The following is a 12982-nucleotide window of genomic DNA, read 5'->3' as shown; positions in this document are numbered from 1 at the left end:
AAAATCAGTGTTAACTCAAACAGGAGGGCCATAAAGGCCTTGTATCACTCACCTCACCTTAAATATATGTTTACAAAACATCGCAGAATCAAATCAAACTTACCTAGACTTAAAGCCTCTCCCATAAAATTCTGGTCTTTCAGAACAAGGATTGTCTTCTTTCCAGATGGGTGTGGCTGAAAAAAATATGGAAAATACATACTTTTGCATTCAGATCCATTTCAAAGAAAACTGTTAGTCAGTCTGATGAATCTCGAGTAAAAGCCACTTCTTCACAGCTGTGTGGGAAAATGAAAAGGCACCATGAAGCTTGTTAAAATTTAAATCTGAAGATGAAATGAAATGTGAATTTTGTAAAATGTCTCTGGGCCTTATGAAATTCAATGAACTATCTTAGATGCTTTAAACTGTTATACAAAAACATTCTTCATGATTGTGTTTCTACAGATATACGATACTGGTTAGACAACTTTCGTTACTTCTCCATATCAGACTTACATTTTACACATTAACAATCAACTTTAACTTTCAAGTGGTACTGCCCAAATTGAATGATGGACCAACTCATTTTAGAAATTTAGCAGGGTAAAGTTAAAGACAGATATAGTAACACAACAATCACTAGAAGTCACAAGGGGATGAGCAAACTGTGCAAGTTATCCTGGGTTTTGAGTCATCTCTTCACAGAAAATATATCAATCCTTGGCCTGCTAACTTTCTATAACGAACTTGTCCATCTTTCAATTCGGACAGTACCATTAACTGTTAAAAGGAGTGCTTACCAAAAATATACTGATTGAATGGCGAACAGTGCAGATCAGGATCAGACTGCATGGATGTGCAGGCTGATCATAATCTATCCTGGTCACAAAGGCAGAATCAATCATGTCCAGCATGATCAGGGTTAAATCCTAAATGGAAGATGTTAATGGGCTCTAATCAGTATTTTGCTGTAGACATTGCCATAGAAAGAAAATATAACCATGGTATTTTCAAAAACTGACCAACAATTTTTTTTTAAATGGGGATTTGGAAAGACTGAACAATTTTACACATATTTTGCAAATTCTTCTTTTTAATATAATTTCTAGAGTAAGTGCTTATTTAACTTGCTTTATATCATGGCTTTGTTGAAATAATTAACTTCTATCTAATTCTACTACAGGCAAGGAGGTGTGGCTTTATATCATCACATGCTACTTGGTTAAGCTAAATAAATCTAGTTAGCAAAAAATATTGGATTGTACTGGCTTGCCCTTATATAAATTAGAAAGTGTAAAGGTTACTTGAATAATCAGATTATTTCTCGTGAATCCCTGCTTGTATTTTACTGTAAATAATACAAAGGTTTTTTTTTGCGATTATTTTATTTGCTATAAATAATAAGCATGATATATCACTGTACATGTTTAAAAGTGTATACTGTGAAATCATGTAATTTGGTGGGCATGAAATTTTGTGGTTTGTACCAAACCGCTTACTTCATGGTGTGTTAAATTCATGGACTTCAAATGTTAGTATTAAAATTAGCATAGGCAGGAATTTTCTGTTCGTTTGAATTTAATTTTGTGGATCGAGTAACAGCCATGAAATCCATGGAAGTTGTCCTCTATGAATATTAACAATTTCACAGTATACATGAAGCTGAACCAATTATATGCTCAGTATACAACTAGAAATGCAACGTTTTTACCCTCGATATCTTCATACTCTCCTTGTATCTGTATATTTGAATTTTGTAGTATTGTAAAATCATGTAGAAACCTGACCATCATCCAAAACCAAAACAAAACAAAAAATATCAAGTAAGTGCAGTTTTTTGTCAATTATCAGGTTAAAAAAATATTGACAGTAGACCAAATGTTGCATTTTTCGATGTACTCGGTATATACAACACAGTCAAACCTATATCAAAGACCACTTTGAAACAAGACCAAAACTGTAAATCTTGCTATGATTTTATTTTCAAGTTTAGAAACCATCATTATGCAAAGATCATTTTCTTTACTTACTAACAATGGTCTTTAAAGACAAGACTGACTGTACATCAATGCTTTAATTTTTGCTTACCTTGGATAGTCTTTAAAGACAAGATTGAGTGTACATTCAACGCTTTAACAGTTTTAATCTGATTATTTCCAGGTCTCAATCAAATGACTCTATTTATTGTAATGAAATAAAATATGAAATATTGGTCAAACAAGAACTGTAACACACATATGCTCCCCAAACTCCACACTATGAAGGCCTGTTGAAGGCAAGTGGGTAAGTAATTGTGTATGGTGTGATCTTGACCAAATGACCTCAAAAACTACAGGTATGAAGGTATTAAATGCCTCCGCTACTATTTTCTATATAAAATTAACAACTTATAACATATTTTTATCAAGATTTCTAGCCTTTCACTTCCTGCAAGACTACCCTTGTCTTGAAGGTCTGTCTTTAGGCAATCAAAATATACCCAAAAAATATGGGGTTGACCATAATGCAGTGAAACCATGGTCACGTGACTGAGACACATGATGAAGACGCTAATATTGCGTAGGTAGACATCAGGAAATACCTACTTTCACTTTCATTTTACAAGGCAGCTTCCAATCAACTTTTGAAGCATATAAGGTAGCTTAAAATCATCTGCGGACATTCCTTTTTACAATCAAGCATCAATAAAGCTTATATCTGGCATGAAAATGGCCTTAACTAGGCGGGAAAATTGCACTATATATTGATATGGACTACATTTGAGTGGACCACGGAGGCATATCCAGCTAAATGCCCCCTTCATGCCTACAGGGATTGTCTACTGACTACTGAAGATTGACAGTCAAAGCATTGTTTAATTATTGAGCGGGAACCGTTTCAGTCAAAAGATCATTGTGACCTTGACTTTGACCTACTGACCCATAAAACAATAGGGATCATCTACTGACCGCAAGCAATTATCCTGACCACTGTGAGGCCAAGAATTCTCTAATTACTAATAGGAAACCAAATGGGATACCACCTAACCGACTGACAATGTGCAAAACAAAATACTCTCTCTGCTTCGAACGGGGGCATAAAAAAGATAGAAGCAAACAGTTATATAAAAGCTAAGATGCAAGGCACAGAAAAAAATATTCTTGATGCGTGAACCAAGCATAGATTTTTACTCACACTTTCAGACCGCTTGGTCAGGGTACCAAAGCAACACAGCCAAACCTTTGATATGTGGTAATCTTACAAATTATTATTTCAAACATATAACTTCTACTCCTACAAAAATAAAACCTTAGTAGGTTTTATAGCATATTATGTAACATCAAAATTTCAAATGCTTTTCTTTATTGAAACAAAGTGAATCTACCATGTTTATGAGTTGTGGTTAAGGAAATCCTTCTAGAGATTGAGTTTTGTCCATAAATGAATTTGCAGGTAAAAGTAATTTGCTTCAGTTTATCTCCTGGCCAGGAGGCAAGGTTGTGATAAATCCTGAAACAAAGTTCTAGAATTTTATCTTACTGCTAAAACTTAAAAGCCATGGAAGACTTATTTTCTTACTACTGTAGTGTTTAGTAGTGTTATACAAAATCCTCTTTTTGCTATATTTCTTTCTTTTTTATATATCTTTTTCTTGGGGATAGGCTGGGGTTTCAAGGTACACCATCACATATTTCCAACTCTTGGTAGTGCCCTTCTGGGCATTTTTTATGGCATCTGGGTAAAACCACTGACCTTTCATAAGTCAGCTGGATAATTTGCTCTAATATAATAAAATCTACCATCCCAAGAAAGTTTTCTAACCCACATAGGTGATGGGCAAGTGATTAAAAGTTACCTTTAACCACTTGGCAATTGTGTCACATAATGTATTTTTTTAGCCTAGTAACTTATTCAGCAATTATGGAACACACTGAAGTGTTGTGACCTAGGCCAGCTGAACAAGACAGGGTGATCTACTACTTAGAAAGCATTGTTTTTCCCTGCTAGAAAGGTAAGAAAAGGTGATGTAATGCCTGTAAAACATTCTCTTTCCCGGCCAGCTAGATAGGCAAGAAAAGGTGGTCTTTTATATACCTGAAAAACATTCTCTTTCCTTGCTAGGTAGGTAAGAAATGATGATCTGCTACCTGAAAAAGTGTCTTTCCCTGCTAGACAGGTAAGAAAAGGTGATCTACTACTAAAATTTTTCACTGCTAGGTAAATAAGAATGCCACATGGGTATTTCAGTCCAGTAAGTTAGAAAAAGCATACCGGTAAAACATTAATTTTAGCAATATATATATAAAAAAAAAAAATCTTACATTTTGATATCTATTAGCCAGGCATCCTTTGATATCAAACCTCTCTTCAAGTCTCACTGTTGGATAGAAAATACTCTGCATCACCAGGAAGTACTTCTGAAAATCATATAGATCAATTTTAATAATTATTCTCAGCAGCCTAGTGGTAAATCTTCTGCTTCCAGTATGGAAGGTTGTGGCTTTGATCTCAGGCTGCATTGTACCAGAGATGTGAAAAAAATTATACCAGTAGCTCCTTTGTATATTAAATTAACTCATACTCTCCTGGCCACAGATACCACCAGGTATGAGATGCTGAAAAGTAGTAATATAAGTAATATAACTTTAAATTAAACTGGTAACATAACAAATATTGTAAAATTTTCATAGCTTTTTGTAAACAAAGACATAAGATTTAATGTAAGTGAGGCAGAGAAAAAGTAAAATTGAAAATTGCTCAAAGGCAGAAAGCACCTATTTTGAAATCATCAATTTTGCCAACATACCCGAATCTTCGTGTTTTTGTCTAAAATGGCTATTTCATGGGTACATGTAATAAAATTATGGATTGTGAATTTTTAGAGATCAAGGAAATGGGAATTTTATTTGTTTGCCTATGGTTTCTTTAGCATGCCAGGTGTTAAGAACCCATATACATGTACTCTTATCTGAATTTTAGTAATTTAGTTGGAGAAAGGAGTGCTTGAACTCACAACCCCTGGTTTCAAAGTAAGATGGTATTACCACAAGACCACTTTATCTGCACTTAGTGGTTATAGGAAGGGTATCCGTACACGTTCAGCTTTAATATTGGGATAGCTTATTTTACGATCCTATACTTTATAGTTGCCATGATGGACCCTTTGACAGGACAGTGACAATCAAGTTTCACCCTGTCCATAAACATCCTACCATTTGGACTATATGGAGGGCAGCTAATATTTTCCTCAACCATTAAAGCTGAACAGTTACCATATACTTTAAATTGTGTCTCTTTTACAAAACAATGAAGGAAATAAGACTTACTTTTCTAGATCGAGGCTTCTTTATAGAATACAAGCCAAGAAATTTCACCAACAGTGAGTGTGGGTAGTTGTGAAAATGATCTAAATAATCTCTGGAAAAAAAGAAGAAGAAATATCCTACATGCATAAAATTAGAAAATTATATTTTTTTAGTACTTATAACTGCAATTATACATATATATATCAAACATCCAACTTTTCAGTCTAAATGCAAATGCCAGTCAAATTTTTAAGAATATCATGCACCAAAAAATTTATCAAAATGACCAGCATTCTAGTAAAGAAGTTGTAAAGTTGGATAACTTAACAGAAATCAGCCTTATTTATCAGCTGCTTAAATTGCCAAAATGTAAATGGATGTCTATAATCAGCTAGAAAAAGGCAAATATGAAAGAGTTTCTTCACAAACCAGTTGCAATTCAAATTGTAGTTAACTACTATAAAATCATGCAATTTTGAGGGCACAAAATTTCATGCTCTCAGCCAAAACAGATGTTTCATGTGACTACATCAGTTCCTGAATTTTAAGTTAAATAGATTACATAAATTGGAATTTATGTTAACTTCTGTTTGTTGGGATCTAATTTTATAGACTAACACAAATTCATGAAACTAGTCCACCAACTGATGTTTAGAGTACACTAAAGGGACATTCCTTCTAATATACTGAGGGAACAAATTTCACTAATTCCTGGTCCACTTGATTTGTGATTTGCCACCCTATTTATAGAACTTTTGTCTGTGTACACAAAACACATCAACTAAACACTTACCTTAAAATGGTTAGGAAATAATGAACACATTTCTGCTCATCTGTCTTCAGAATGAAACGCTGATTGTTACTGAAACATTATCAGAATATTAAAGATATCCAATGCCAAACTTTCACTAATATATTTTATCTATAGATATTTACTTCAAGTATAGAAAATCCTCATCAAACATATTTAATATCTAGATTAATTGTGTATAAACAGCATTGTTCATAATTATATGCCATGCAGTAACAGTCGTTCTTTAAAAAAAAACTTCCAGTCTTTTAGTGGTAGTACACATTTATACTATGTACACGTTTAACTATATATACGGTATACATTTGTAACTACCTAAAGTAGAAGTCTTGACCACTACGCGAATTGCTAATGAATTCTAGATAAGGAAGATCTTTTGGCGATAAACTCTCTAGAAAGTCATCTTCTTTAATGCTGACTGCAGATCGGACACAAGCAAACACTGGACTTGCATAGCTCGCAAAATGGTAAGTCTGCAAGAAAAGCACAGATAAGATCAATAATACTTTGTCACAAAATCTGCTTTAACATTTTAAGTGAGTATAAGGCAAAAGGGCCTTCACATGTATTTCAGACACATCAAATGTACTTCATATCCAAATGGGGATTACTCAATCTGTAATTCATATTTTATATTTACAGTTTCTATTCCTTTTTTTAATTATACTATTTTAATTGGCTCAATCTCGGATACCTTTAATGAAAAAATAAAACTGTCCTAATGATGACTGTTGGAAAAGCAAACATTTTAGCATCAAAGGGCACCACTTACAACGGCAGACTGCTGAGAAAATGCACCAATCAATATGATTATACTATCACATACAGTGAAATCATTTAATTTCGATGATATAAAATTTTATGGTTTTGACAAAAATGGATAATAGGACATGAATTCTTGGATTCCAATTTTCAAACATAAAATTAATGAGAATTTTACTAATTTTACTTTTGGTTGGAATCAAATTTCGTGGACTGACTCCACCATGAAATCCACATAAATCAGTCCCCACAAATATTTATGATCGGTATAGTTACCATATTTAAGCTCTATGCTGGTACTGATAATAAACCCGGACAGAAAATGAGGCCTTTTACCTGTCACTTTTTTATTTCTGCAACTTTTTATCAATGGTTGGTCTCAAAATAAAGCTTACTTCTTACTGAATAATTGTCTTAATTAAAATCTAAATTTAGTAAATTTAGCAATGGCGTGCATGCGACATGAGGCACAGCATGGGGTATGCAAAATAGGCAGTTTTTTCCATGTTGACTGATGATGAATTAGACCACCTTGTTATTCGCACTTTTCTCAATTATATTATATAGAAACTTTTTCATATACAATGCTGAACAGTTTTACTTTATATTAAAAGCAATTTATTGATATTTAATTCGATGGAGTATGTCAGTAGACAAGATACTGGTATGCTTGTACATGTAGTTATCTGAGATAAATGTAAGTCTTGTTTTGGTCCAAAATACTTACCTGTGTTGTTTCTGTTGACACTTGTTGGTGTTCTAAGCAGCTGCTATGAAACGGTGTGTTTGAATTTAAAAATCACCGATCATTATTATATAAATAGAATAATTCTCAGATGATCAAGTTTATCATCTGTTCGAATTTATCATCAGTACCAGTACCATTTCTTAATTAACTTGATATCATACCTTTCCTGTGTCTGTTGTAACACTAAACTTGATCTTTTGATTAAAATCTTCTGACAGAAGTTCATCCTGAAAGGAAATGACAAAGCTGAAACAAGTCTGATCTCAAATTAACAAATGAGCCGCGCCATGAGAAAACCAACATAGTGCATTTGCGACCAGCATGGATCCAGACCAGCCTGCGCATCTGCGCAGTCTGGTCAGGATCCACGCTGTTCACTTTCAAAGCCTATTGCAATTAGAGAAACCGTTAGCGAACAGCATGGATCCTGACCAGACTGCGCGGATGCGCAGGCTGGTCTGGATCTATGCTGGTCGCAAATGCACTATGTTGGTTTTCTCATGGTGCGGCTCATTTTACAGTATTTTTTTATTTTTCATTTTATCTTATTAAATGAACATATTTGAAATCATATTTTTAATAAAACAAGGAATAGCATCACAAACTTTTTTAATTGTGAAAATTGCAAAAATCAGCAAAATTTAAATATAGAATGGTATTCCTAAACAATTTAATAAATTTAGGTCAAATACTTTTAGAAATATGTTCCACACAAACTTTTACGCTCTTTTATGCATACTTTTGAAGTCAAAAGCTATGACTCTGGTCAGACTAATAATAATTTGAAACAAAAAATCTTTGTATATTCTACATATTGCTTTCCTTTCTATCTTTGTCCTAGATTTCATGAAAACAATCTGTTGCATCAATAAACATATGACAGAATCCACCAACTGCGGCTGACTGAAGGCCACACAGATGGATAAACAGAGAAATTAAAATAATGTGCATGTTCTCCACATTGTTTTCTAAATATTCACCAAATTTCATGAAAATTATCTAATACTTTCTATGTTCCCTCAGAAAACATTAAGTCCTGTTTTGTCTCATTCTAAAATTATTTACTGCCACAGCAACTACATTAAATTTTGTTGCCAAAGCAACAAAATAAAAGGACAAGCATATATTCCATATTGCCATTAACTGATGGATCAAGTTTTGTAAAAAAAAAAAAATTCTGGAAGTTTTCATAGGATCTTACTCCATCTCATGTTTTTGTCATATTTCTGGATTATTTGTTGCCATAGAAACTGCAACTTTTGTCATAGCAAACAAATGAAAAGGCACGCATATTCTCCATATTGCCATCCAACCATGTTTCATGAAAACAAATATTTTGCACTTTTACTGTTATCGCAGGATCCCTCTTAGTGTGACTGATGGACGAATGGACAGGCGGCAAATCATAATTCCCCTCCGGAGAAACAAAGTATGTATTACTGTAAGAGCAGAAATTTTGAAGAGGGTTTAATTTTCGCTATATTCACCATTAGTATAATTCTAATCCAAGTAGGATACCATTTTTACAATTTCGCAAATATAAAACCTCGTGAACACACTCAAAATCTCAAATTCACGAAATTTTGATCAAGCGAAAATATGTGCTTTTACAGTATATATAGATTCTGTGATATCCAAATGAAATGGAGGTTTTTCAGCAACTGGAGTTCAAGCCAACAAAGTTGTACAGTATTAACCACATGATATTCTTACGTACTGTGACCTACTGAAGAAATCTGACATTTTAATAGAAGTTATTCTTGATAAAGTAATTCCATGGCAATATTGGAGAAATCATTTATACAGCCTTCTAAACCTATTCACATATCATACCATAAATAAAGGTTGCCATACATCAAAGCAAAACTCCATTAATAATTGAGCCGCACCATGAGAAAACCAACATAGCGCATTTGTGACCAGCATGGATCCAGACCAGCCTGCGCATCTGCACAGTCTGGTCAGGATCTATGCTGTTGGCTAACAGTTTCTCTAAATGCAATAGGCTTTAAAAGCGAACAGCATGGATCCTGACCAGACTGCGCGGATGCGCAGGCTGGTCTGGATCCATGCTGGTCGCAAATGCAATATGTTGGTTTTCTCATGGTGCGGCTCAATTTTAAAATCATTTGATTCCCATGCCATTTGCGTTTTGCAAGGAAGCTGTTTTTTTGTCTCATTGTGAGAAAGGAATTTTCTTGCCTTTCAATACAGATCTCAAAATACAAACAACAATGAGTATTTTCAGGTTCAAAATAAATTAAATATGATACTTTCAACAGAGAGACAGAATATTCATAGTTGTACATATATGGATACTTACTTGACTAAAATTCTTAATTTTGAGGATAATGTAATGCTCATACTTGGGAAATAGGTTTTAGCTGTGCGTGCTTTGTAGGAAAATTTGAACACGGTTTTGAGTTCAGATGCGTAGTAATCTAATCTAATTAATTACGACGCATCTGAACGAAAAAATGTGTTTTATTTGCCAAGAAAGCACACAAAACTAAAATACATATATTTCCATTCTAACACATTCGAATTACACCAGGAAGGGATACTAAGCGGGAATCCTTTTTTAGGCGTAAATGGACGCATTACCAAAAGTAGGTCATTTTGCGAAACATGTTTTAATCGACAAGACAATACACGGTAAAATCCTTCTTTGTTTATATCAAAGAAAATCTTAAAAGTGTTAGAATATTAAGTAGTACACAATGCAAGAGGTCCAAACTGGCGTAAGACGCTCACATGAGGAGGACCTTGATCTTTAAACCTTGCACCTGAACAAGTTTCTTGAACAACAATAAAGTTTTTAGCTCCTCCTTATATCAAGTATTACAATTTGAAATAAAAATTACTGGTAAGGAAGGTCAATCCAAAGATACCTCAGACCAAGTTTTGTGAAGTCCCTTTAGGTGGTTCAATGAGAATAAATAATTTCAAGATTTTTCTATTTCAAGTTCTGGTAGCCCATAAGGCCTAAAAAAAAAATTGTTTGTTTTTCAACTTTTTAACAAAAATAAATAAAACAAAAAACAAAAAACAAAAAACAAAAATTACCGACCTACCTACCCTAATTTTTTTGAGCATGTTACCGGAAACAAAATATTTTTTAGGCATAATTGTAGAACTACTAGAATACACTTGAGAGTGATATATGACAGAATGCTTCAGACCAATATTATTGTGGTGTAATCCTGACCAGAAGTATCAGAGGATAAGATGTTACTTTAAGACTTAGGGCACTGGGATTCCCCCACCCCAATCCCCAAGCACTCCCCAACCCCCAACCCCCACTTTTCTTTAACCCTGTCTATTCCTTTTATCTTGTGTTTGTTCATAATGTTTTGTAGCATCTCTGACCCGATCCAAAGGTAATTTGACAGTTCACTCAGCCTTGCATTGTCAACATGCAGCATATGAGTGTACAGTACAATGTCTTTTTTCCTATAGACAACCATCTAGTATATCAGAAACACTTCCTTGAATCAGAGGCAGTCTTGCAACAGCTAACCTAGACAAAACTTGCTTTTTCAATTTAGCGTTGGCTAATCAGGAATTTTTAACCTTTAGATTATATTGCAGTAATTCGGTTAAAAATGTGCTTCCTTGGTGCAGTCGAAAGAAGTCCCTAATAAATAGATCCTAATTTTTCCATTTTTCGCGCATTTGCACGTAAATCGGGGGCCAAATGGGCCTTATTTCACTTGTGGAATTAATTTTACATAAAATTGGACACTTTTCAAGCTAATATTAGCATGTTTTCGAGTTGTTCACTTAAAAACGAAAATAGGGTGTTTATTCTGCGGACCGCTTTCTGAAATGCAGCAATATGAGGGTACCTGACTTCAGTTGACTTGCATTTCACTGCGTACTATTCAACACCTCTTTTTCCTTTCATTTTCTTGAAGCAAATGTATGGATATCTTGTGGAAAATAGGTCTACGAGGGAGTGAAAATCTAGAAACTGTAATGAAATTGTTCTGAAGTAGCTGAATTTTATACGAAACAAAGAACAATTTCTTTTATTGGTATATAGCCCTTATCATGCTGGACACAACTAATTCTGCCTTTGAACCCAGTGTAGATCATGATCAGCCTGCTATTCAGTCAGTATCTTTTTGGTAAGCACCCCTTTTAATGGTACTGTTCAAACTGAAAGCTGGACGAGTTCATTATAGAAATTTAGCATGGTAAGGGTTAAAAGGAAGAATGCCTTCTGGTGGGTAAATATACTGCTTGCCACCGGCACAAACCATGATCCAAGATTATAAAACTGGAATTGGGGACCAGTCTCAAAACACAAGCATATGATTGGTTGTTTCTATGCACAAATTTGAAACTGACCAATGACAAAACTGTACTCAAAGACTGGTTTCAAATTTCATTAGCTCGACTATTCAAAGAATAGGTAGACCTATTGGACACACCCATGTGTCGGCGTCCTCATCCCAATATGGTTAAGTTTTTGTATGTAAGCTGGTATCTCAGTAATCACTCATGGAAATGGATTGAAACTTCACACACTTATTTACTGTGATAAACTGACATACACTGCACAGGTTTCATATAACTCTATTTTGCTTTTTTACAAAATTATGCCCCTTTTTTGACTTAGCAGTTTTTGGTTAAGTTAGCTGATATATCTCAGTACTACTAATGGGAAAGGACTAAAACTTCACACACTTATCCATTGTCATGAGCTGATATGCACTGTACAGGTTCCAATAACCATGTTTTGCAATTTTACAAAATTATGCCCCTTTTTTGACTTTTATACTCATTCAATTGACAAGGCTGTTGAATACTCTCACTTCTGTCTATCTCCACACAAATCTGTTTGAATAAACCAGTCTATTTTCTACATTAAGAAATAAGTGAGCCGTGCCATGGGAAAACCAACATAGTGGCTTTGCGACCAGCATGGATCTGGTCAGGATCCATGCTGTTCGCTAACAGTTTCTCTAATTCCAACAGGCTTTGAAAGCGAACAGCATGGATCCTGACCAGACTGCACAGATGCCCAGGCTGGTCTGGATCCATGCTGGTCACAAACCCACTATGTTGGTTTTCTCATGGCACGGCTCAAGTATTTTAAAGGATTGGACAATTCCTTACACTAGTGACTTGATCTTTTATTTGAGACTAGCAATAAAACTCTTAAATTAAAATCTGAGACTTAGGAAATTTGAGAAACTAACATCAGCATTTAAAGCAAAATGTCATGAGCTGGAAAATAAATCTAACATAAAACAGGAGAAATCAATATGGGAGACATGACATTGCAGAGATATATTAAGAGATAATTCAAACTGAACTGAAAAAAGGCTCTTATCTTGCCTCATGACCTCAGATTATAAGCTTTAAAAGCAAAATGCTATTTCCAGG

The 12982-nt window shown here is 34.3% G+C and overlaps 1 protein-coding gene and 1 long non-coding RNA gene across 3 annotated transcripts in view; both read right to left on the bottom strand.

Moving 5' to 3' along the window:
* LOC123552016 (phosphatidylinositol 4-phosphate 5-kinase-like protein 1) overlaps positions 1-12982 on the bottom strand; it is a 39464-nt gene that overhangs the window by 12647 nt on the left and 13835 nt on the right. Inside the window, exons 3-9 of one of the 2 annotated variants that reach the window (XM_053525078.1) lie at positions 7750-7815; positions 6394-6551; positions 6061-6129; positions 5289-5379; positions 4284-4379; positions 3157-3201; positions 104-176 (exon numbers count right to left, since the gene is read on the bottom strand). In XM_053525078.1, the coding sequence (XP_053381053.1) occupies positions 104-176; positions 3157-3201; positions 4284-4379; positions 5289-5379; positions 6061-6129; positions 6394-6551; positions 7750-7815 (598 nt within the window). The remainder of the gene's footprint in view (positions 1-103; positions 177-3156; positions 3202-4283; positions 4380-5288; positions 5380-6060; positions 6130-6393; positions 6552-7749; positions 7816-12982) is intronic. The other variant, XM_053525079.1, reaches the window with a different exon arrangement.
* LOC128549043 (uncharacterized) overlaps positions 1-12982 on the bottom strand; it is a 49621-nt gene that overhangs the window by 25359 nt on the left and 11280 nt on the right. The window lies entirely within an intron of this gene.

Source organism: Mercenaria mercenaria, chromosome 15 (assembly GCF_021730395.1).
Source record: "Mercenaria mercenaria strain notata chromosome 15, MADL_Memer_1, whole genome shotgun sequence".
NCBI lineage: Eukaryota > Metazoa > Mollusca > Bivalvia > Venerida > Veneridae > Mercenaria > Mercenaria mercenaria.
This window is presented reverse-complemented; position numbering and strand designations above follow the sequence as displayed.